The sequence below is a fragment of the Myotis daubentonii genome, chromosome 3, assembly GCF_963259705.1.
Source record: "Myotis daubentonii chromosome 3, mMyoDau2.1, whole genome shotgun sequence".
Lineage (NCBI taxonomy): Eukaryota > Metazoa > Chordata > Mammalia > Chiroptera > Vespertilionidae > Myotis > Myotis daubentonii.
Genome location: NC_081842.1, coordinates 131,380,771 through 131,407,486, shown reverse-complemented (window position 1 = coordinate 131,407,486; position 26,716 = coordinate 131,380,771). Strand labels below are relative to the sequence as shown.

The window sequence follows — 26,716 nt, the reverse complement described above, 5'->3', positions numbered from 1 at the left end:
CTAATTGATTGGTGTGCACACGGGCAGGGGGTTATTAGTCAGTGCAGCCGGTTGGTCCTGAGGTCAGCCGGGTGTTCCTTGACTGGTTTTGCTGCTTTTCTGGGCCAGGAGCTGAAATACAATTGAGGCCTGGATGTTATCTCTCTAGGAAGAAAGGTCAGGAAATCCAACTGAAAGGTCACCCTGGAGGTGAGGGCCCACCCTACAGTTGTCCTTTTCTAGGCACCTGGCGCTTTCCACCCCAGTGACCTTCTGTACCTGGCCCATCATCCTTGCTCTGCTCCTGTCTGTCTAACTGCCTGCCACAGGACCATATATGAAAGGGTTAGTACTCCTGTGTTATATTGCACATAAAATAAAGCATAGACTTTTAAAGAGGATCAGCCATCATTTCCAGAAAGTTAAGCCATATTGAAACAATGATGTTACTTTAAAAATGGTTTGTTCTACAAATTTAATTTAATAGATTAGTTGAGCCACATGTTGAAAATCCTTCATTTTCTACCTTTGGTTTAATAGCACTTTTTTCCATTTTATTTTTGTCTACTCTAGGTTTTGTATTCGTATTCAATCGGTTTTGTGTACATTTTATTGGGATTGACATGCACTAGTGGATTAGGCCCTGCAGTAACATTTTGTTCAAAGGTAAACACGAATCACATTTTTAAAAATAAACATCTTTCATTAAATAGTTTCCTCTGTATATCTGATTCCCCTTGTTCAAAGTACTATTTTTATGTAATTTGGTCACTCCTTTATATGTAGATCAAAAATTATTTCAGAATTGAAATAATTTATACTTAAATTTGTTTTATCCTTGTTCTACCCTATAATGTAATGTTTAAGCTATTAATGATGTAGAAGTTGTGGATTTTAAATTTCATCATTGTTTTTCCAATGATCAGAACTAAATAAGAATCTTTGCTTGACTGCATTATTTGAATGGCTTATTATTGCTCAATAAGTTGATGAAAGTGTGGTTTTATTTCATTTGTAATACCTCAGGGTTTGTTTTGCATTTTTCTCACAGGCTTTTTTATATGTTGCAGAATCTAATGCGAACCTATGGTTATGCTTTTCTTTTTTCCCTCACTGGGTATTTTGGAATTTCCTTTGTCCTGGCTTTGATTAAAAATTTCGGTGCACTTCTTGCTGTAACAGGTAAGAATAATATACCTGCTTAGATTATAAAATAAGCATTTAAATTTTCTCTGATGCTCTTTTTCAAAAGATAAGTATAGTACCTAATCTTCATTAAAAAGAGAATTGTCATATTTTTCCAATTCCTGGGCTTATGGTATGTTTTTTTAATTTTAAAGAAAATGATGTTTAATCTTAATTTCTTATCTGAAGGCTTAATTTTAAAGTCAAACATATGCATTTATCGAAATAATAACCTTTAAATACATTAAAATAAGTTTTTATTAAAAAGTATAATGGATGAACATCTGCATAGAAACATAGTAGCTTTATACACTGTATAACTGAAAATTTCAGTTTTGTTGAAGTTAAAGTATGACAGATCTGTTTTGAACAAAGCTTTTTGGACACTTGCCAGGACATCAACCAAATGAGCTTTTCTTTTCACTAGCAATTATTAGGCACCTGCTCTGTGCTGGGACTTTGCTTCCACTTTAGAGGCATGGAATTTGTATTTGTTCTGCTGTGCAGGAGTGAGGAAAACAGATGAGGGGCTACAGGTGAGGCCTGAAGAGGGCAACAGATGGCTCCCACTACTACCTTGAATTGTTTGCCACATGAACAGTACAGATGATGAGTGCTCTTGGCATCTCCCATGTGGAGAGAGCCCTGACGCCAGGATTGCAAGAAGTAGAAGAGCTCTGGCTTGCATGTCAGAGAAGGCGGAGCCCAGTCCCAGCTCTAATGCAGGTTAATGACTTGTGACCTGGAGAGCGAGTCTCCCCTCTTCTGTGGGCTTCATTTCTCTTTTGACTAATGTATATTAGTCAATTTATCTGATTTTAATTTTCTTTGGTTCTAGAGAAATACGTATTTTAATACCACAGAGTTAAACAAATGAACAAATACCTCTGTCTTTGTAAGAGTATATTTGCTTTCTAACTTTTCTCTTTATTTGCTCTGGTATAACTCTCCTTTTTAAAATTTACATCCCTAATGATAAATAGAGGGAATTTGGCTGTAGAATAGGCCATATAACTAATCATTCATTTCATCTCATGCTGTCAAGAAAGATTGCAAATTTATATACTTAGCTTGGGTTCAAATTTTGCTTGTAAGATAGTGATTGTTTTAAACAGTTACTTATATCAATTGGTATGCATTGATTGAACCCTGATGTTTGTATAAAGAAATGTGAGCCCTGGATGGCTTGGCTCAGTGGTTAGAGTTGGCCCCCAGACCAAAGGGTCTCGGGTTCCATTCCCAGTCAAGGGCACATGCCTTGGTTGCAGGTTTCCCAGAGCTGTGCAGGAGGCAGCCAGTATTGCATCTTTGCCACGTGGATGTTTGTTTCTCTTTCTCCCCCCCCCCACCCCGCCCCTAGAAATTAATGGGAAAATAAAATATCCTTGAGTCAGGATTTAAAAAAAGAAAGAAAAGAATTGTGAGATTCAGTCCTGGTCTTGAAGGTTTAGGCCGGTCTATATCTAGCTTGTTAAAAGAAATCCAGAAGTGGTGATAATAATTATAGTTAATGCGCACATAGCCCTTACTTTGCACCAGTCACTATTTTATGTAGTTTACATATATTTCATCTTAATCTTTGCTCTTACCCCATGCAGTATACTGCCTCTTAACCTGGTGTGGTGTCTCCATGCTCATCAGGAATCCAGGCTTCTTCTATGTATTCTGCCATCTTATTCCTCATTCCAGTCAGTGAGATGGAGAGAAGATGAAATACACATTTCTCTTTATGGAAAATTCCTATAAATCACACTCCTAGAGACAGCACTTTTTCTCACATTTTCATTGACCAAAATCTAATCAATCACATGATCACACCTAGTTGTAGGAGAGGCTGAAAGTTATGCCCATTTAAAAAAAGGGGGAGAGGGGTCCGTTTACTAAAGTAAAAGAAAAGACAGATTTGGGAATCAGGCTCTGATACATATTTCCAAAACAGTTTCTTCATTTTGTATTCATTCATTCATGCATTGAACAATAAGTGCCAGGAATTAGAGAATCTGGAAATATAAGGATGAATGAGACAAGGAATTAAGTAAAGTACACAGTCTAATGGGAAGATAGCAACTGATAATGAAAAGTAAGGGAAAAGCTGTAATGGAGATTTATGCAGTTGCTTATATCTACCTGCGTAGGACTAAGGAGGAAGGTTTCAGGGCTTGCAACAGACTTCATTTGAAGTAATAACTTCAAGGTTAAGTAAAAGTTAATACAGCTAAAGAGGATTGTAAGGATTACTCATCAGCTTTATCAGATATGACTGCTATTAAGATATTAGATTGCTACTTTTAAAGACTAACCCCTAATCATATCTTCTTTGGGAAAGCTTTGCTTTCCTGCCAAACTAAGTCTCTCTAAGGCAGAGGTGGGGAACGTCCGGCCTGAGGGCCATATAAGGCCCCAAAATCATTTGGTCTGGCCCTGCCAAGGCATTAGGGGTGAGTTAATTAAATGTTTAACCAAATATAGTAAGCTAATTTTTTAAGTTGATAATTTTGTTTGGCCCTCAAATGATGTTATAAATATCCAAACGGCCCTTGGCAGAAAAAGGGTCCCCACCCCTGCATATGCCTCCATCATGTCATGGCCTCCATGTATTTACTACATGGCCTCAAGTATTTACTACCGGTGTGCTTTAACATTTATCTGTAATATTTAATGTCTGTACCCTTACTAGACTATAAATTCCATAGGAGCAGCAACAGTTAGTTTTTATTTGCTTTTATTTAACTTTATTTTTTTTAATATATTTTCATTGATTTCAGAGAGGAAGGGAGGAAAGAGAAATAGAAACATCAGTAATGAGGGAGAATCATTGATTGGCTGCCTCCTGTATGCCTCCTACTGGGGATCAATTGAGCCCGCAACCTGAGCATATGTTCTGACCGGAAATCGAGCCGTGACTTCCTGGTTTTTAGGTCACCACTCAACCATTGAGCCACACGGGCTGGGCTGTTTGCTTTTTGCTTTCCATTGTTTCCTTGCACCTCATAGATCCTAGCACATAGTAGGCTTTGTAAATACGTGTTAAATGAATGATTCCAAAATTATTTCCAGGATAATAGGCACATTCTAAACCAACCTTTCTTCCCACAGTGACAACAGGAAGAAAAGCCATGACCATTGTACTTTCATTTATATTCTTTGCTAAGCCATTCACATTTCAGTAAGTATGTTTAATTCAACAAGTTTCTCAGCTTTTAGATACTTTGTTCCACACTTCCTCTGAAACAGCCTTAATTCTTTATAAAGCGTATTTTTTATCTCTATCCCTATTTTATTGATGTCTTTCTTCTGTTTCAGAAGTTTATGTAATTATTTTGAAGAAATCATTTTGTACACTTAAATTCTCTAACCAGAGTCCCAGGGCAAATGTGATCCTGTTTGCAATATAAATGAATATAAGCTATGTGTTGAGATTAAGGGATTCATTCCCCCTTGTCCTAGTGCAAATATATAAATTATATATATATATATAATTTTTTTAAAATTATTGGTTTGTTTCCCTGCTTTTTCCTGCAAAGGAGTGAGGTAGAGAAGAATTCTATCTGTTGTGCCCTAATGATTTAGTTAGTTTGTGGCTTTTTGTGAAAGCCTTTACTGTTTTCTGTACTGTCAAGATGTGTTTGAAATTAGCATCATTTAAAGCAATGATGCTAGCAATTCCTAATCAGTCAGATCTAATCTGATCTAAAGAATCACTTACCTTGATTAGGAATTGAGAAGATTCAAACCTAGAAATTATCAATATATAAAATTAAAGGTAACTACAAAATAAATTTCCATTCATATATTTTGTTTTCTATAAAGTGATTACATGTGGAAGGTATACATTATGGTAATCTTTGCCAATTCATCTTTCTCTGGATGTTTCCCTTTTTATCTTCATATTTTCTACCCACCTGGGATAACTAGTTGTATTCCCAAGATGGCCATTGGCAGATTTACGAATCCAGGGCTTTTAAGTGTACTCTTAAGACTTCTGGTGGGAATTGGACTTTGAATTTTCTATTATCCAAAAATTCAAATGAACTATATTTTGTAGTTTGTAAAGTACCTTAATTCTATATATACACTTAGCATACTAGTAAAATATGAAATTCTAATCTGATCTAAAACTATCTTTGTTTTAACACTTATTGCAGGTTTCCCATTTCAAAATTTTATTTTATTGCATGATTTTTGTGAATTTATCACCAAATTCTGTGGTGAATAATAAATTGTTATCTTAATATTAAACTTTTTTTAATATATATTTTTTCTCTTAGGTACATATGGTCTGGTTTGTTAGTTGTCCTTGGTATATTTCTCAATGTTTACAGCAAAAATATGGATAAAATAAAACTACCATCGATATATGATCTGATAAACAAAACAGTGGAAGTGAAAAAATCAAGGACGTTGGCACAAACTGTGTAGGCGATGATGCCTGCTGTTTCATATAGAATTCTAAGGACCAATCAATTAATTCACTTGCCAAAGGGATTATTATAAAAACCAAAGGAACTGACGGCATTTGTGACTGGATTATATATGAAGTCAGCCCTTTTCCTCAGAGCACTTTTTGAATGTTCAGCTTCTGAAGCAGTCGAGAGCAGCATCTGTCACACCTTAGAATAATATGTCAATATAAAGGACTGTAATTATGTGAGCAGTTTGTTGAGAATTTCACTGGAAATGGACCATGGTGTAAGACTAATTAGATATCATTATGGCATATCAGAGAAACTGATATGTAATAGACTCTTTTGTCTTCATTCCATTTTGGTGGCATTTAAATTGATTCTCTGTTATAAGAGTGAACTGATGATTTAAAGTCTAGTGATAATAACTTCATTATAAATAAAAATTATTCTGTGATTATTTTATTAAAGAATGTATTGATAGAATTTTGTTATAAAGAGGGAAGTAAAGATTGGAGTAAGGCTTTACATAAACTTTAAAACTTAGGGCTTTCTCTGATAACTTAAAAATATTCTTTAGAGAAAACATGCTTTAATTTTTCTGTGAAATATAGCCAGTATAGTAAAAAGAGACAATATACTGCACCCTATAAGTATATATCACAAGAAAAACTTGCTACTATTCATCAAAGAGGTGCTAAAAGATTTAATCATTAGGATTCTTTAATTGAAGGCAAAATAATTGATGTCTTAAATTATTATAAAATAAAATTGTCATCATTTTTCTTATACAATTGAATTTGGAATTTATTTTGTCAGGTTGCAGATGTAATAAGGTAACCTTAAGAAATACAAATAGATACAGCAAATTTGTACAGTTTGTTGCTTGCAAGGTTTTCATCTAAACTCATAAGACTTTTGCCCTTATGTTTTAACAGTGAGTTTTTGAAATTGCTTCCACTATATTTTTTAAAATGCTACTAATCTTCATTTTCAGTGTAAGTAATGTTGATTAAAACAGTATCTCTGCTATTGGTGATAATACTTGTATTTTGTCAGTATAATATACTTGGAATATTTAATCTCAATTCTTAAAATTCTATTGTATGATGATGGTGACTTTAACCTGTTATGTGCTTTTGTACAACAGAGCTCGTGGTAATTTAAGAATCTAGCATAAGGAATTTGGACTGATTTTTATTTGTTATATGTTAAAATACTGTGGGTGTTTTATTTCGAAGTGGTAATCAGTTTTAAGTTTCTATATTTCAAAATGAAAGGAATCTTAATTTCTACTTTATAATGCTGCCTTAAACTCTAAGACAATAAGGATTTGTGCTTTTAAAAAAAGTTATTTTTCCAAATCCTTGATAAAATAGTATAATTTTAACTTAATATGGACACCATTTTACCTCTATGCTTTTCTAATTTTTTTACCACTGTTTGCCTATTACAAACTCATCACATCCCCCAATTTTAAACTGTTTAAAAAATCAGTTTTCTAGCCTAACCCTTTATACTCCATTTCCTTTTTTTACCTGCCATCAGATGGAGATAAACTTTATCTCACTTATTTGTATCCATGGAGTTGTATTAATGAATAGTCTGAAGTATAGAATAATTTCTAGAGCAGTGGTTCTCAATCTTGACTGCACATTAGAATCACCTGGGAATCTTTTTAAAATCCTGATTTCTGGGCCTCATCCTCCAGAAATTCTGTTTCTTTGTTATGGGATGGGGCCACAACATTAGTAACAAAAGAAACAGAATTTCCGGAGGATGAGGCCCAGAAATCAGGATTTTAAAAAGATTCCCAGGTGATTCTAATGTGCAGCCAAGGTTGAGAACCACTGTTCTAGAGTAAAGGAAATCAATGTTTGTATATTTGTACCAGATTTTGTTATATGATCTTTGATTAATATTATGTCATCCCAACAACCAAATAATAATAAGGGGATTAAAAATAATAATTGAAATGGTTAATGTTTAAGTGTTTGGTAGGTGTCAGGCACTATTATAAGTGCTTTATCTGTGATAACTTATTTAATCCTCACAACATGTCCATGAGGGTAAGTGTTTTCCTCCTCTTATAGATGAGGAAGCTGTGGCCCCAGGGAGTGAGTGACACTCCTCGCCTTACCTAGCTGCAAAGGGCCAGACCTGTCTGTCAAGCACTCTGGTTCCAGAGTCCATGCTCTTAATCACTATGCTGCCTCTCTCAGTAGATGTGATTATTCATGTTCACATTTTTGCAAATACAGAAATTGAAGATGAGTTCACAATTACATAACTGTTATGGTATATTTCTATCCATTGAACCCCACTATGAACATTTAAGTTACCCAAAGTAACATTAATTAATGAGGTGTCTCTCAATAAAGAATTTGAGACATATTTCAATGAATAAGCAAGGATGTTTTTCTTAGAACATTTGTTAAATGCAGAGATATATGTGTGTCTTAAGCAGTATTAGATATAAATTGTTTCATCAGCTATGTTCACATTAATTGTGTATCATACAGTAGGCACTCAGTAAATATCTGTCACATAGGACTAAGAACATCAAAGAATATCAATAGATCAAAAAAGATAATTGGATAAATGACATTGTGAATTTTGCCATATTATGTCCCCTTCTTTGGCATATTCAGTCAACAAAACACATAGCAGAAGAATCTGGCTAACTCTTGTGGATCATTGTATTAAGATTGGACCTAGAGGTGATCCAGAGCCCTCAGTAAGGCCATGTTGCGTAATAAAGAATCTGGCTGACCTTCGTCCCTGTTCTCTGGAAGGGAACTTTTAATCTTTGGAGTTTCCCAAGTGTTGGGAGTGTCTTTGTTATTCATGGTGGGCCCTTAGATAATGACAAGGTGGAGACCGATCTTGCTAGAAAGACTAACCTTGTGACTCTAGGGTTGGGGTTTTGAACAACATTGTATCAGCCCAGCCTGTTGGGGGGCAGGGAGGGGAGAAGGTGTTTGGAGATTGAGTTCAATCATGTGGCCAATGATACAGTCAATCATGGCTGTGTAGTGAGACCCCAATAAAAACCCTGGACACCAACTCTTGGGAGAGCTCCACTGCTTGGAAATACACATTGATATGACAGGACAATGATTCATCCTGAAAACATGGAAGTTTAGTGTTTGTTACTCTCCCAAATCTTGCCCCATCCGTCTCTTGTCAGGTCCTAATTTTTATTCTTTATAATAAAATAATGGAAATTATAGTGCTTCCCTGAGTTCTCTGAGTTGTTCTAGCAAACAGTCAAACCTGAGGGTAAGTGGGAACCCCTTGAATTTGTAACCAGTTGGTAACAGGTGGGAATAGCCTAGGAACCTCAGAGATTGCAGCTGGTGTCTCAAGTGAGGGCAGTCTTGTGGAACTTGATCTAACTCCAGATAGAAGTTCACTGCAGGCTTTATGCTCAACAAATGTTTTTAAATAATTATTAGTATTCTCTGGACTATAATCTAAATCTCTTAATTTTCTCAAGTGATTTCTCTTAAATCCACTTTACATTCTAGATTCTGCCTTGATCAAAAAGAATTTTAGTAAGATTCAACTAGGATAATGGACCATTAATATGGCTTAGCATAATGAAAATATTTGTGCATTTCACCCTCGCCGGTTTGGCTAAAGGGCCCCAGGTTCGATTCCAGTCAAGGACACATACCTTGGTTTCAGCTCCTCCTTGGCCCAGGCCCTGGTCAGGGTGCGTGCAGGAGGCAACCAATTGATGTGTATCTCTCACATCAATGTTTCTCTCTTTCTTTCTGTCTTCCACTCTCTAAAAAAATCAATGGAAAAATATCCTCGGGTGAGGATTAACAAAAAATAAAATATGCATTTCGATATCACATTTGCTCTGTAAACTACACAGTTATCAAATTATCAGCCTATTATCAAATTATATTATAAAATTATAATATTGCTCAGAATCTTTGTGTGCTGCCTTCCTAATGAAGCACATGACAATTTTTCCAAAATGTTTTGAGCAAAATTTTCATATTTTCACTTATTCTTATCATGTCCATATTGAATGTCCTTGTGCTTGTCCACTGAGCCAACCGTCTTAACCTTTTTAACAAATTGTGTAGCATCACTGCTCTATTTTTATTTAACATCGTTTATTCCTCCAGGCCAGTATGAGCTAGGCATTATATGAGATGCTGAGCATGCAGAAAAGAATCTATAACCTTCACTCAAGGCATACCCATTCTAAAGAAGATTGCTGTGATATCTATTTAAAAATATATTACTATCCCCAGCCAGAGTGGCTTAGTTGGTTGAGCATCATCCTATGTACGGAAAGGTTGCCAGTTCAGTTCTGGCCAGGGCACATGCCTGAGTTTCAGGTTTTAACCCTGGTTGTGCACATAAGGAAGGCAACTGATCGATGTTTCTCTCCCCCTTCCTCTTTCTAAGTGTGTACTTGGATGAGGATTAAAAAAATAAAAAACACATGTAGGTTATCTCATTAACATTAAGTTTTCAAAATAATAATTCCCCACAGTGATAGTGATTCTAAAATTTTAATGTGTATGTGAATCACCTGAAGATCTTAAAAAGGAGGATTTTAATTCAGTAGGATTGGCATGGGGCCTGATATTTTGCTCCAACAAGAAACTGATGCTACATCAATTTGGTCCATGGACTACACTTAAGTCTCAAGGCCTTAGAGAATAAACTCCAGAAGTTTTCAGAACCAGGACATCTTGAATTATTTGGATAATGTTCTCCTGATTTCCTTCCATTTCCTAACTTCCCATTCTGTGTAACCTAATCTGATTTAAGAGACTTTCACAGTCTCTGTCCAAATGCAACAGAGTTGCTTGCATAAGTGAAAAGATTTCTTGAGTCATTGTAAGTATATAAAAGATTTAATATTCATTACTTTCTCTATAAATGTTACTTTTTAAAATCTCCACGAAAGTAAGATAAAACCCATAATTTCCCACCAGTCATGGTCTGTTGTTTTAATTTCATGGCATGTAGTTAGAGTACTTTTTGTGCTATTCTGCAGTGACATTATGAAGAAAAGGTTTGCTTCAGTGGTTCACCACTGCTTCAGAAGGAACTGGATTCCAGCAGGTTCAGGAAGTAGGACTTAACACTTAAGGGATTCTTCTGAGACTTTAATCACAAAATGTGTTTTATTAATATCTTAACCCTGTGATACCCCCAACATTTCTAAATTATAATTAGATCATTTCAATCAGTGTAATACAATGGATAAGACTTACATAGATAAAACAAGTAAAGAAATGTGGGTAATTTTTCATGATGACGATAGAAATGAGACCTTGGAGTCTGATTATTGTAGATCTCATTGCAGGACTCATCTTCCATTTTCTCCTAATGCCAGGTGCATTGAAAGGAACAAAAGCAATCAGGTATATAGTGTGTTTCATTTCTGACTCAACAGAATATGAGCACTTGAAAATGGATTTTTATGTTCTGATAAGGTTTATTACTATGTACCTTAATTGTGCCCCCCCCCCAACTGCCCTCCCCTGGTGGCTTGATCGCCCACAACTGCCCTCCCCTGCCAGCCTGATTGCTTTTGTTCCTTTCAATGCACCTGGCATTAGGAGAAAAGCAGGGGAGGGCAGTTGGGGGCAACCAGGGCAGTTGTGGGGGGGGGGGGGGACCAGGCCTGCAGGGGAGGGCTGTTGTGGGAGGGGGACCAGGCCGGCAGGGGAGGGGCAGTTGTGGATGATCAGGCCAGCAGGGGAGGGCAGTTGGGGTGGTCAGGCTGGCAGGGGAGTGGTTAGGGGGTGAACAGGCTGCAGGCAGGGGAGCGGTTGGGAGCCAGCAGTTCCGGATTGTGAGGGGGATTTCCCGATTGGAGAGGGTGCAGGCTGGGGTGATTTAATTAACAATTCTCTGATTACCATCCCAATCCATATAAATATAGCTTGCTGGCTGTTAATTCAATTTATTTTTAAAATACTGGTTTATTTACCAATTTAAATTAATAAAACTTCACATTTAAGCAATAACATTTGTAATGTTTAACAATTTAAGTATAGATTTAAAATCCTTTGGAAGGAAAATTAACTAATAGAAATAGAAAATGAAATTCAGTCATTACAATAAGCTTAAATTTCATATCATGATTAATTAGATAAGATTGTTTTTAATATAATTGAGATTGGAAGACTTTACTTCACCTGAAAGTATTGATTATTTGAGATGATACCAATTCAAATATCTTGTAAGATTTCTCAATTTTGCTGTTGTCTAGTTCACAGTGAAGAAAGCATCACTTGTACAAAACCCAGTGAAATTTGAAAGGCAGAAATCATTTCTATTGAGCAGATGTGGAACAGGCCTCAGCCAGACAAATGACATGCCTAAGGTTCACATGTAGGAAGTGGCAGAATGGACCTGAATCCAGTTCCGTTGACTCCAGATCCTAATGCCTGTCTAATAGCCTGCCATTCCTGAACCTCTACCCTTCCCAACTTCATTACCACCTTAGGATGGCATCCTCTCCACTCTTTCTTTGTCCTCCCAAAGAATGAATGCTGCCTTCCTTCTCTGGACCACTTACATTGGGCAAAACTTTACCATGGAAGGACTTTTGTGAGCAATCCTGTTGGTGTATTTATTAACCCATCTCAGAATACCGACTTCCTCAATCAGGCTTTAGGAGGGATGCACAGACAGAGGTGAAAGAGCAAGGGATTTTCTGCATGGTGTCTCTGATCAGCCAATCCACCTATGCATCAGTGCAATAGCCCTGTTTTGCGTGTAGGCATAAGGGCAGTTTATCAGCAGGTAATGGAAATCAATCATAGGGAGAAGTGTTTAGGGACAACGGGGTGGGGAGTAGAATCAAAGGACTGATCACAATCTGAATTTTGTGAACCAAGGAGTGCTCAACAAAGAGCCAGAGCAAGTGTGGTCAGAGCTGAGAAGACATCAATGGAAATAGGACACATGGCAGAAGATTAATTACCAGGGGGGAAATAGACAATGTAGCCTCCAAGGTCAGAGGTGAACCAAATGGAATATGACTTGCTAAACTGTGGTCCATTAGCCTCCCCCAGCAGGAAATCAAAATGGGACTAAACCTAGAGCTGGTGTAGAGATTAAAGGTAATTAACAATGGCAATTTCAAAAATATGGCATGTAAGAGCGAGATCAAAAGTTATACTTAATGACTTCAGGTGACTCTTCTATGTTAGATGGAGGTATTGTTACCATCATATAAGAAAGAGAGAATTGGGAATCAATACTCCTGAATTATTGTCAGTAATATGATGAGATTTAGTATAAATTGCTTGATTTTACTAACTTTACCCACAATATTGAAAAAGAGATGATTAAACCTTCACCACAGAATTGAAGTTTTTTGTGATAGTTTTGTTAAATGGCATATAATTTGAAATTATAATATTGAGAACTCATATGATCCTCAGCTTCTCTAAGCATGCAACTTAAATAATATTATGATTTCACTATATCTTCCAAATAGACATAAATATTCAAATGAGGTGGCTATAATGTCAGAAAGCTTCATTGTAAGTGCATGAACACGGACTTTTTCTAGAGAGCAGAGATGATCATAAACAATTCAGCTCCATTTTAAAATGACATTGACACAAGTCCACTAAAATTAATAGTCCCATCTGAACTGATTTTTTAGAAAGGTTAATAATAATAAGCCATGACCCACATGACCTCTCCACTAAAAGTATGAATTATTAGTGATTGTAATAAGTAATGGAAAAATAGTGAGCTGTGGTTTTTCTGTAGTTGTTTTTTTCTGATGACATCCATTGACCCAAATGTCACTTTGCTTCATCCCTTCAACAAATATGTATTGAGCAATTTGCAAGGCTCTTAGAATATATAGTCCAATGAAAGACTGAGAAATTGCGACAGATTGGAGGAGACAGAACAACTAAATGCATCATGGTATTCTGGTATTCTGGATTGAATCTTGGGACAGGAAAAGAACAATAGTGGAAAATTTGGTGAAATCTGAATAAACTCTATAGTTAAGAGTATGATATCAATGTTAATATCTGAGTTTAAAAAATGTTTGGTATATTTGATATGTTAATACTCAAGGAAGCTGGATGAAGTGTATATGGGAGCTATTTGTATTTTTTCTACTCTAATGTAAATCTAAAATTAATTCAAAATAGAATTTTTTAAAATAAGAGGGTTTATTAATAAAAAGGATATCACCAAGAACGTAAAACTGGGAGCCACAAAGTAGGAAAAGAAAATTACCACACAAAACCAAAAAAGAGCTCATATCTAGAATATGAAACTTGAGACATTTTACAAGAGGATGGCCAAATGTTCATAAACATATGAAAAGGTACTCAATGTCATGAGTCATCAGTGAAATATAAATTTAACTTCAAGTGAAAGAGTGAAAGTCTACTACAAACTTACCAAAAAGGCTACAATTAAAGATATCTAAATATACAAAAAGAAAAAAAGAAAAAGTTGCAGATCCATCCCCAGTCAGGGTACAAGGACACATACCTAGGTTTCAGGTTCGATTTCCTGGTTAGGACCAGTACAGGAGGCAATGATCTCTCTCTCTCTCTCTCTCTCTCTCTCTCTCTCTCTCTCTCTCTCTCTCTCTCTCTTTCTCTCCTCAATAAACATATCCTTGGGTGAGGGTTAAAAAAAATAAAAGAATATTTGGAGCAGCATCACTAATAAAATAGAAACAGACTGGGAGATACAGAGAACAGACTAACAGCATTCAGAGGGGAGGGAGTAGAGGGGCTGGGGGCAGTTAGAAGGGGGCAAAGGGGGGATAAATGGTGATGGAAGGAGACTTCACTTGGGGTGGTGAACAAAAGAAAAAGTTGATTTATTATATAATTATACCCCAAAACCTATATAATTTTATTAACCTATGTCACCCCAATAAATTCAATTTTTTAAAAAGAAAATTTACTAGCGCTATCTATCCTATCTAATAAAAGACAAAAAGGGTAATTGACCATACCTTCGCTACACTTCCCGTTGGCTGATCAGCGTGATATGCAAACTAACCACCAACAAAGATGGCGGCTAATTTGCATATGTAGGCACCAAGCAACGGAGCGAAGCCGGATGGCCCCAGGCAGGAGCAGCAAGTGAAGGCCGGTGTGGCGAGCAAAGAGCAAAGAGGGAAACCTGCTGCGCCGGCCCCACCCCCAGAGCCCATGCAGTGGGCAAAGAGCTAAGCCCCTTGCCCGCCATGCTGGCCTCGCCCCCGGGGCCGGAGCGGCCAGCGAAAAACGAAGAGCAAAGCCCACCATGCTGGCCCCTCCCGGCAAAGAGCGAAGGCCTGGGTTCCAGGCGCCGGAAGAAAACTGGTGCCAGCAGCCAGGGGAAGGGGCCCCCAAGGGGCCCCAGACTGCGAGAGGCACAGGCCGGGCGGAGGGACCCATCCAAGTGCACAAATTTTTGTGCACCGGGCCTCTAGTATATATATAAGCCTAAGCGATCGTCATGACTGAATGACCAGAATGACCGGTCGACCAGTCACTATGGTGCACACTGACCACCAGGGGGCAGACACTCAATGCAGGAGCTGCCCCCTGGTGGTCAGTGTGCTCCCACAGCCAACCTCCCACGGCCCACCAACCTCCCACAGCACCTCCCCCCAGTCAGCTGGACCCCCATAGGTCCCAATTGGGGGGCCAGCCAGCCAACCTCCCAGTTTCCCTCCCCCTGGCAAGCCGGCCCCCTGATAGGCCTCAATCTCCAACCAGGCCAAGGTACCCCACCTATGCACAAATTCGTGCACCGGGCCTCTAGTAGGACAATAATTGTCAATGTGTGCTGCCTTAAAAATAAGTCATTCATTATCTCTTACTGAAGTCACTTCCAGGTGAGGAGATTTTAAATGTACCAAAACCTATCTTCCAATTAGTATTGTTCTCATAAGTATTAATAAAAAAAAATAAAAATAAAAACAAAAAGAGCCCTCAATTCCTTGATACTGGAGACAGAAGAGTAGGAAGTCTTTTTTAAAAAAAGAAAAAAAGTTGTTAAACTCATAAATTGATAAACTCAGAGAAACGTTTCTCTAGTAAAATACTGTACAACCACTATCTGCTGACCTGATTTATCCCAAGCATTTGTTCAAATCTCATTTATATTTTATTAGTGACTTACTTTAAAACAAACAAAAAGTTAGGCTTCAGGAGAAGGTAACTTGGAGTCAAGAAAGAAAGATTTCAGAGCCAAGTCACAGCCAACCTCATATATGATTGTCTCATGGAGTTTCCTGTGTCCTCCATGCTTGTCTAGTGGACTTTCCATCATAATTATCCATTCAAATGGGACACCTGAGACCGAGTGCACCCGGGGCATGCATATTCATTACCAATATTTGAGGAAATGCCATGTCACACCCCAACAAGGGCAGCCTTATGGAAAATAAACATGTCCTCACCCTTCAAATTGAATTACCTGCAGCCCATGGCATTTTGGGACTGTAACATTTAACACAATTCCTAAGCTCAGAACTTCCCTCTTCAAAATAGCTTTAATTTAATTGTTTGGTGTAATTCCATTTTCACATTTACCAAAGCGAAAGTCCCATTTGTTCTGAACCCATTATGGCAAGACATGTCTCATAATCTATATTCCCCAAAGCTCCTCTGTCCACAGAACCTATAGATAGATCTCTACTTAAAGGGATGAGGACAGAGAAGTATCCAAAGGAAAAGGCAGTTGGAAGAATTTTAGGATTAAATAGAACTACAGAAAGATTCACTCTATTGTCAAGTAGAGTTGTAGATTCAGATATATGTATATAAATGATAGATAGATATAGATATACTAGAGGCCCGATGCACAAAGATTCATGCAAGAATGAGCCTTCTTTTCCCCAACTGCCAGCACTGCCTTCGCTCCGGTACAGAGCCGCCTTTCTGCCTTTGTTCCAACCCAGAGCCGCATTTCTTCCTTCCCACGCTGCCCAGAGGCCTGGAGCAGCTGGAGCGGTGCAGAACAGGGGCGTCCCACCCCTCCCTTGGCTGCTCGGTGCCTGAGTATGCAAATTAACCCACCATCTTTGTTGGGTTAATTTGCATACTCACTCCTGATTGTCTGTGGGCATCATGAAGGTATGGTCAATTTGCATCTTTCTCTATTATTAGTGTAGATGGTATACACACTTTAACAGCTGATAGCTCAATTTTGAAAATGAAATGATGAAATTTATTTTAATAAACACTGCCTTTATAATTATACATATATACATATACATATATATATATTCAATTGGAAAATATCAGAATTCTTTTAACTTACACACCCTGGACAAATATGTATTACAAATATGGGCATGAAATTAATGAGCCCACAATGTCTCATCTTGAAGTGTATTAAAAAAGCATCTCAGTACAACATAAAATTTCAAGTAAAAGAACTATTGACATTTAATCATTGCATGCCAAAAAATAAGTACAAAAGAATATAAACTGTATGACTGCATTTATACAAAGTTCCTAAGGAAAAAAAGGGCAAAGCAAAGCTATAATGTTTAGAGACGCATTAAATGAATGTAACTTGCCTACCCCCATACGTGTGTTTCTTTAAACACTCCTGTAAAGATATATATTCAGTCCCAGATACTTTTTCATCACATGCTGCATTTAATGTTTTCATTTAGAAAACAGATCTAAAGCACTAGTCATATCATTCTTCTGTTGGCAATCTAAATATAGTATCCTGCCAGTATTGCATCCATTAAAACAGTCTAGGAAATTAAGCACTAATTCCCTCTTTAAATGGCCATTTCTGGTTTTTTATTTTCTAATTATCACTGTAATGAAGTGGCCAGTATTATGCTAGGAAGTGATTTCAAAGGCAGCCATTCTTCTTATGAATCATAGACTTTATTTCCCCCCTAATGTGAGTCTGCCCCAGTTACATAAAATTCATGTGCAAACTCCATATCTGCTGAACGAAGACAGTTCTGGAATAGCAAGTCATACTTTCAGCTCAGAGAGCTCACCAGCATTTCACTGGAGGAAGGCCATGTATTTTCCCTGTTAGGTCATTTCTGATCACCCTGATCTGTTCCTCTCAGCAGTCGATTTTCGCTATCTTAAAACACTGCTATAGTATTAACACATCTGATAAGAACAACTTGTATCAAAAAAATATACCCATTTTAACAACTGTTAGCTCAATTTTGAAAATGAGATGTATTTTAATAAACACTGCCTTTATAATTATTCAAAGTGTGTATATGAGAAAACTACAAAGCACTGTGAAAGTATTCGTTTTTGTTAAGCTATCGGTCTGCTCATGCTCTCCCATACCATTGGTCATGCCATTCTCTCAGCTTCTCACATGACTCCTCTTTCTGTTCCCCATACTTGTAAAAGCGAGACCTAGCAAAAGTTATTTGCCTTCAGAATCAAAAGGGGATTTCTTTTTTAACTTGGATCATAGCCCATCTGATCTTTCTATGTCCCTTAAGTTTACTTTGCAGCAAATGACTGCAATGTGGTCAAGCGAAGGTCAGGGCTTCTAGCCTGCAGATTGCATGTGGTAACGTTGAGTCCTGCTTTCAGCTGCTGTATTACGCTGGTGTCCTGATCATTTACTCCAAGACAAACAGTGTTACTCATGCACTAGCAATTTTAAATGGGAACAGCATCTAGAAATGGGTCGTTAAGGTATCTATTTGAAAATGAGCAGTGCTGAGGTCTACAGTTTGAACTCTTGACTAGGTTTTGTTCTGATGGAAAAATACAGAAAATGATAATACTGACCACTGCAATTGTCTTTACTTAGACTATATATTGGATGTATTGGATGATTTTATCATTGTCATATGTAAGAAAGGAATAACCTTTTCTAAAACAAATTTTTATAAATATGTTTTTATTGATTTGAGAAAGAGAGGGTAAGGAAGGAGAGAGAGAAAAAAAAAATTTGTTGGCTGCCTCCTTCATGCTCCCTACTGGGGATCAAGACAGAAACCTGGGCTTGGGAATCAAACCAGTGACCTCTCGGTGCACAGGATGACACTCAACCAGCTGAGCCACACTGGCCAGTGTAGGAGTGGCCTTTTACTAAGCTTACACTACTGCTGGTTGCACTTGGTACTAAAGAGAATTCAGCATCTTTCACGGGCATTTCTGGGTCTATCTGGACTCTCATTTATTTCCCAAGGGTGGATCTTCCTCCTATAGCTTTAGTTGACCAGTGATCTATTCACTGCAAGTTAATGAAAGAAGAAAATACAACTTGGTCCTTGAAAAACACTACAGCTAACTAAAAAAAATCCAATCTGTGAACATTTCCTAACTATGCAAACTAACTTACATTTAATGAGATGCTTTTTTTTCATTTTAAGGAAATAGGGATCTGCCTTAAAAGGTGATAAAATCTTTGCTGCAAAATAGACAAGGACAACAGTGTGCTGATTGCCAGGGGAGCGGGGGCGGGGAGGGGGGGGGAGAGGCGGGGGGGGGGATGTAGGGGAGTGGGTACAGTGGTGATTGCCAGGAGATGGGAGGGAGAAGGGGATAAATGGTGATGGAGGGAGACTTGATTTGGGGTGCTGAACACACAATACAGTGTATAGATCAGTGGTCGGCAAACTGTGGCTCGAGAGCCACATGCGGCTCTTTGGCCCCTTGAGTGTGGCTCTTCCACAAAATACCGACTTCTGCGCATGGGCCACGAAGTTTCAATCACACTGTACGTGCACGCCTGCACGTGGTATTTTGTGGAAGAGTCACACTCAAGGGGCCAAAGAGCCGCATGTGGCTCGCAAGCCACAGTTTGCCGACCACTGGGCTATACTAACTGAACTTGAGGTTAAATTCTAATTTTGTGATTTTGTAAAAAAATTTATTAACAAGACTTAAATATTATTTCAATGATAAACATAGTCAACTCCTTTTGAGATGTCCAAAAGTCAAATAGGACAATAGAGCAAAATAACTTTTTAATGAAGCATATGGTTCCATTTGCATAATAGAAGGACAAATACAAATACTCTTTTCATGTACTTATGACATCTTGATTATCAACTAATTAGTCTTGGTAAATTTTTCTTTCTTTATGAACTTCTTAGCATTATTATCTCTATTTTTGTACAACCACCATTCTTAGAAAAGAAAAGCTCAAAGGAAAGGCTTAAATTATCAACTTGTTCTTGGGAAATTATATAAAGATTTTAAGCTTAAGTATAAAAAGAATACTTTTTAGGGGGTGTTTTGGCTCCTTTATCAATAATTAGTTGCCCATAAATGTGTGTGTCTATTTCTGGGTTCTCAATTCTGTTTCATTGGTCTGTGTGTCCATTTTTCTGTCAATACAATACTGTTTTGATTATTGTACCATTGCAATAATCTGAAGTTAGGATGTGTGATACCTCTGGCTTTGTTCTTTTCTCTCAGGATTGCTTTGGCTATTCAGGGTCTTTTGTGGTTCCATACAAATTTGATGATTTTTTTTGTTCTATTTCTTTGAAATTGGCATTGGGATTTTTATGGGGATTGCATCAAGAAGATACTTCTATATAGAGTGGTACTTTGTCAATGTTGGCTGCCATGTTCTTTATCACTAATATCAGGTGAAACATAAGGCCCTGGCTGGGTGGCCCAATTAGTTGGAGCATCATCCCATACACCAATAGTCTGCGGGTTCCATTCCTGGTCAGGGCACATATGGGAGGCAACTGATCAATGTTTCTCTCTCACATTAATATTTCTCACTCTTCCTCCTCTCTCTCCCAAATAAATAAACAGCCTTGGGAAAAGATTTTTAAAAAATAGTATGGCAACAGATTGGGGAAAATAGGATAGTTTCCCAAAGTTCCACTCTCACAATGTAGATATTTAGCATTTAGCTTTTGGATTAAGGGGCAAAGGCCTCCACCAGTGGCCTGGAAAATAGCCAGGAAAGTCCAAAGAACTGGGAGATGTAAGGCGAATACTGGATTTCTTTCCACCCCTAGCCCTATCCCTCCCTCTTATCCATAATGCTAAGAATAACTAATCTGATTTTGTGCATTTATCTTTCTTTAAATAGCCAGGGAATTTAGGTGCTCCTCTCTCAAGTCACTGAGATAGCCCTTGCTAAGAGCCAGAACTCTTAAATTGTCTATTTGCAGCTCCCAATGTTCTTCTACTCTTACTACACAGAAAACAAAAAGCAATTGTTAAAGCTTGAACTTAAGAAGAATAGATTCAAAAAACAGAGAGAGGATCGTGTTTTCATGGCAAAAATAAACAATAGATGACAATACTTGATATAGAGATATTTATAATTAATACTAGAGGCCTGGTGCACAAAAATTTCTGCACTCGGGGTGGGGGGGGCCCTCAGCCCAGCCTGTGCCCTCTAGCAGTCTGGGACCCCTCAGGGGATGACCACCTGCTGGCTTAGGCCCGCTCCCCGGGGGATTGGGCCTAAGATGGCAATCAGACATCCCTCTGGCAGCCCGGCAGCCCTCGGGGGATGTCCACTTGCCAGCGGAGAGCAGGCCTAAACTGCAGTCGGACATCCTTAGCACTGCTGAGGAGGCAGGAGAGGCTCCCATCACCACTGCTGTACTGGTAGCTGGCAGCCTAGCTTGTGGCTGAGCAGAGCTCCTCCCATGTGAGAGCACACTGACCACCAGAGGACAGCTCCTGCATTGAGAGTCTGCCCCCTGGTGGTCAGTGTGTGTCATAGCGACCAGTCATTCCCAGTTTTTCTGCTGTGAGGGTCAGTTTGCATATTACCCTTTTACTATATAGGATAGAGGCCTGGTGTACAGGTGCGGGCCGGCTGGTTTGCCCTGAAGGATGTCCGGGATCAGGGTGGAGGTCCCGCTTGGGTGCCTGGCCAGCCTGGATGAGGGGATGATGGCTGTTTGCAGCTGGTCACACCCCCTTCAGGGTTGGGGTCCCCACTGGGGTGCCTGGCCAGTCTGGGTGAGGGGCTGAGGGCCATTTTCAGACTGGTGGGTGACTGAAGCTCCCAACCTCTCCTTTTTTTCTTTTCTTTTTTTATTCTGGGATTTATTTACCTTCTATGGCTGTCACTGGTACTGAGAGCCGGCTTTAGCTCTGAGGCTCAGCTCCAGCTCTGAGACCTCGGCTGCTGAAAGCAGGGATCTGGGTTTGTTTGGGTTCTATAATTGTAACACTGTTGCGGTCCTGCTCACTCCAGCTCTGACGGCTGAAAGCAGGTTTCTGGGTTTTGTTTAGCTTCTATATTTGCAACATTGTTTCTTAGACTGCAGCTCAGAGGCCGGCAGCAGCAGGCAGGGAACCTTGGCTTCCTCCATCACTGGAGCAAGCAAGCCTCCTGTTCTCTTCAGCTGCCTGGCTGCTGGCCACCATCTTGGTTGGCAGTTAAATTGCATATCTTGCTGATTAGCCAATGGGAAGGGTAGCAAAGTTATAGTCAATTACCATGTTTCTCTATTATTAGATAGAATATAAAAACAAGCACATAAAGAGCATATGAAAACATGGGATTATATGTTAATATATTTGGGTAAATGACCATGAGAAGAAAACTGCCTCACCTAAATTCTTCAACTCACAAGGAGTTTGTTTAAACCAACACAAAATAAAGTAATATTTTAAACACATTTGGAATTTTATTGCTGGTTTTCTGAAAATATATGCTGCATCTTGATGCTTAGAGAACCTGAGCCAACTTTTATTATATAGTGTGTTCGATTTTTATTCTATAGTTATAACAATGCAGAAAATAAAATTTAACCAACCTTTTTCCCTATTCTAACATATTTAGCAAAATCTTGAGATTGTAATGAAACCTGCAGATCTACAATTAACCAAACATAATGTAAAGAAAAATTTAAAAACTTAGTGTCAGCCCTTCAATTTTGTTATTCTCCTTCAATATTGCGTGTCCAACTGCTGTTGTCTGGCAGAGTGCCTATCAAATAACAGATACGTAATAAACAGTTGCTAAATAATATGAAATAAGGAATGATTGAATGCATGAAATGCATGTTGACAAAATTATGATTAATTGGATAAATACCTGGCAAAATTATAATCCCTATGTTTTAAGAAAATAAAGTGTGCCTTACATTTTGTAAAGCCTGCATTTGACATTCCAGGATACTATACTGTCAATTTATGAGACTCAGGATTCTCATGATCAAAAGTGTTAAAAAAAAAGACTAAAGAAGATATTATGAGTTTAAGGACTACATACTAAAAAGATATTCATATACTAAAAAGGAAATTCAACAGAGTGTTTACATGGTACCATTTTTAAGATTTCATAAAATGTTAGCTTTTTTACCAATCCCATCCAAAGTACCTAAATCTTGCTATCTTAGGCATCTTGTATTCATAATCTGTACACCTTATAGTAACACTACAAGGGATACACTGATATTTTTACTATACACATGAGGAGGAAGCTATCAGAGGACTTAAGTTACCCCGTGGTCGGCAAACTGCGGCTCACGAGCCACATGCAGCTCTTTGGCCCCTTGAGTGTGGCTCTTCCTAAGCCTTAGGAGTACCCTAATTAAGCTAATAACAATGTACCTACCTATAAAGTTTAAGTTTAAAAAATTTGGCTCTCAAAAGAAATTTCAATCATTGTACTGTTGATATTTGGCTCTGTTGACTAATGAGTTTGCCGACCACTGGTATAGATGATGTGTTATAGAATTGTATTGTATACCTGAAACCTGTATAATTTTGTTAAGCATTGTCACTGCAATAAATTTAATAAAAATAGAATTTTGATGCAAAACTATAGTAACAGGAAATAGTTCAGTGGTTGCCATGAGTTGAGGGGGAGGGGAAGAATGAATAAATGAAGCATAAATGAAACTATTCTGTGAGACATAGTGATGGTGGATACATATCATTTTAATATGTTCTGTCAAAACTCATAGAACTATACATCACAAAGAGTGAGCCTTAATGTAAACTACAGACTATAGGTAATAATAATGTATCAGTATTGGAACATTAGTTATAACAAATGTACCACACTAATGAAAGGTGTTAATAATAGGGAAACTGTGTGTGTGGGAGGGGGCAGTGGAGTGTGTGTGTATGGAATGCTTTGTATTCCCTGCACAATTATTCTGTAAGTCTAAAACCTAAAACTAGGAGGCACCTGGAGAGCATTATGCTAAGTGAAATAAGCCAGCTGGAGAAAGATAAATATCATATGATCTCACTCATTTGTGGAATATAATGAACAACATACACTGATGAACAAAAATAGAGCCTGAGAAAAAAATAATTTAGAATATAATAGAAGTAATCCTGTTATTTGCAGATTTTTAATATTTCCTTACAACTTTTGTGATATTATACTATGTTATTACAGCTTTGATATTATTATATTTAAAATTGTTTTTCTTGCCGAACCGGTTTGGCTCAGTGGATAGAGCGTCAGCCTGCGGACTCAAGGGTCCCAGGTTCGATTCCAGTCAAGGGCATGTACCTTGGTTGCGGGCACATCCCCAGTGGGGGGTGTGCAGGAGGCAGCTGATCGATGTTTCTCTCTCATCGATGTTTCTAACTCTCTGTCCCTCTCTCTTCCTCTCTGTAAAAAATCAATAAAATATATTTAAAAAAATTGTTTTTCTTGAAATATTAATGTTTATTGCATGTAAAAAATAAAATAAAAGATAAAAAAAGTAAAAAAAATAAATAAGAATAAAACCTAAAACTATACTAAAACATAAAGTTTATTCTTCTTTTTCTTTTTTCTTATAAAAGAAGGGAATGAAGAATTACTCTGGTAGACAAGAAATATCCTAATCTCTTACTCAAGATCTCAGAGAAAATCCACAACCCCAGCCTTGTTCTGGTGTGAGTTACATATAAAATTAAAAGCTTTGCAAATATGAACAGACTAAAAAGAATTACAACTTTTTTGAAGTTATACAATTCCTATGTTTATCTAAACTATATCAGAAAAATAAAGCAGAAGAGAAAACCATTACTTATTCATTAAGGTGTTTTACCAAAGGTTAGATGTTCTAATTTAAAAAGATTTACTTGCTCTTTGAGAAAAATTGAAAGAATGGGGAAATACAAAAACAATTTTAAAAGTTAAAAATATATAACATTTGCTGCATAAATCTGTAATGACAAGAACATAAAAGGCAGAGACCTAACAACCCAGCACTAAAAGGTTGGACAGAGAAGTGTGAGTAAGTGAAGATGACTGACAGCAAAGGGAGCACAGCAGGCTGCAGGTAGTCGCTGCCCATGAAACCTGGATTTCAGTGAGGGCTCAGTTGTAGAAGAAGGTGGGGGAGGCCTAGGAGTTTGGGTTTTGCCCTTTGAGAGTAAGAAGCCATTGCAGGGCTTTCAGCTACAATAACATGGTCCAGCCTGTGCCTGGGGACACAGCTGAAGGGGGAGGGACTGGTGAGGAGAGGTATTAGAATAATGCAGATTAGACTTTCTGAGGCTGTGATGAGGGGATACAGAGGAAGGGAAGACATTGAGAGATATAAAGCAGGAAAAACAGTGAGACTGAGTGAACACCTGAAGTTGAAGATGGAGGAAAAGGGCTTGGAAATGACTCCCAGGTGCCATGTAGGACATAGAGAATACAGGAGGAGCACTGGGAGGTGCGGAGCAGGACGCAGTGAAAGCAATGAACTCCACTTGGGGTATGTTGAGACTTAGTTTAGTGTGGGTCATCCAGGCAGAATGGCCCCATAAGAGGAACTGGCATCTATGATTCTGCATGTCAAAATGATCTGTACCAAGGGTGAAGTCATCGGTCTACAGAAGGTAGCAGACACTGAATGCATGAGATCACCTAGAAGACATCATATACGCTCAGAAGAAAAGATGCCCAAGGACAGAACTCAGGGAAACACCAGCATCTAACGGGCAAACAGAGGAGATGCCCCCGCAAAGGGTCTAAAAGGAACTGGAAAGAAAGAAAAAAGCAGGAGGCTGGTGTCATGGGGGCAGGAGAAAAGAACAGCTATGCTCTAGTAAAAATGTAACCCAGTTTTTTTTTTCTTCCTCATTTCTAGAGTGTTTTAAAAAGTCATAAAAGAAAATTGTGGGCTATATATCTTCTAACTTTGAAATATTAAAAATATAGCTGAGTAAAGTCAATCTAATGATAATTGATTGCCAAACGAGAATTAATTTTTAAATTGTTATACTCAGCCTGATCTGTATGGGTCAGTGGTTAAGTGTCACCCTATGAACCAGGAGGTCACAGTTTGATTCCCAGTCAGGGCACATGCCCAGGTTGCCGGCTTGATCCCCAGTAAGGGGTGTGCAGGAGGCAGTGGATCAATGATTCTCTCTCATCATTGATGTTTTTTTCTCTTTCCTTCTCCCTTCCTCTGAAGTCAATAAAAAAAAAAACAAAAAAAAACAACCACAAAAAAACAAACAAAAAACTTGTTGTATTCAGCTAAGCACTAGAGTTCAAGAGAAGAAATAATGCTGGCATCTGTTAATGTGATTAACCACACCGTCATGGCTTGTGGTTAATTTGTGAACTTCTAAGAGAAAAAGTAAAGCAATACAATGTGCACCGGCCTTAGAGTCAGAATATGACTCCTGTCACTTACCAGCTGTGGGTAATTCATTTCACCTCTTCCAGGTCCAAGAGGAAGATAGAAAATTCAGGAAATTAAATACATGGAGTATATGACTTGTACAATCCATTTAATATTTCCTAACTCTTTTATATTCATTATGTACTTCCAAATACTAAAATATTTGATGGCATTTTGGAGATCAGCTCATCTATCTACACTAATAAAAGAGAAAAATGGTAATTGGCATACGACGATACCCGTTTCATTGGCTAATCAGGGCTATATGCAAATTAACTGCCAACTATGATTGGCAGTTAACTGCCAACAAGATGGCAGTTAATTTATATATGTAGGCACAATGCAGGGAGGCGAAAGGGAAAGCAGGAAGAAGCCCCCTGCCACTGACAGTGATCAGAAACCCAGGGGGGAGCTAAGAGCTGCCCCCCAGCCATGATTGGAGAATCAGGCGCCTTTGCTGCCCTGGCCAGTGATAGCAGGAAGTAGGGGTGGAGCCAGCGATGGGAGCTGGGAACAGTCGAAACTGGCAGTCCCGGGAGCTAGGGGTCCCTTGCCTGGGCCTAAAGCGGAGCCCACAATCGCGGGGCTGCTGCAGCTGCAGGTCCCCGCTGCC

The 26,716-nt window shown here is 38.2% G+C and overlaps 1 protein-coding gene across 2 annotated transcripts in view; it reads left to right on the top strand.

The window, feature by feature from the left end:
• SLC35B3 (solute carrier family 35 member B3) overlaps positions 1-6,757 on the top strand; it is a 30,200-nt gene extending 23,443 nt beyond the window's left edge. For both annotated transcript variants that reach the window (XM_059688569.1, XM_059688570.1), the window contains exons 7-10: positions 553-645; positions 1,050-1,161; positions 4,261-4,330; positions 5,433-6,757. In XM_059688569.1, coding sequence (XP_059544552.1) covers positions 553-645; positions 1,050-1,161; positions 4,261-4,330; positions 5,433-5,583 — 426 coding nt within the window. In that variant the 3' untranslated portion in view covers positions 5,584-6,757. The remainder of the gene's footprint in view (positions 1-552; positions 646-1,049; positions 1,162-4,260; positions 4,331-5,432) is intronic.
• The last annotated feature ends 19,959 nt before the right edge of the window (positions 6,758-26,716 follow it).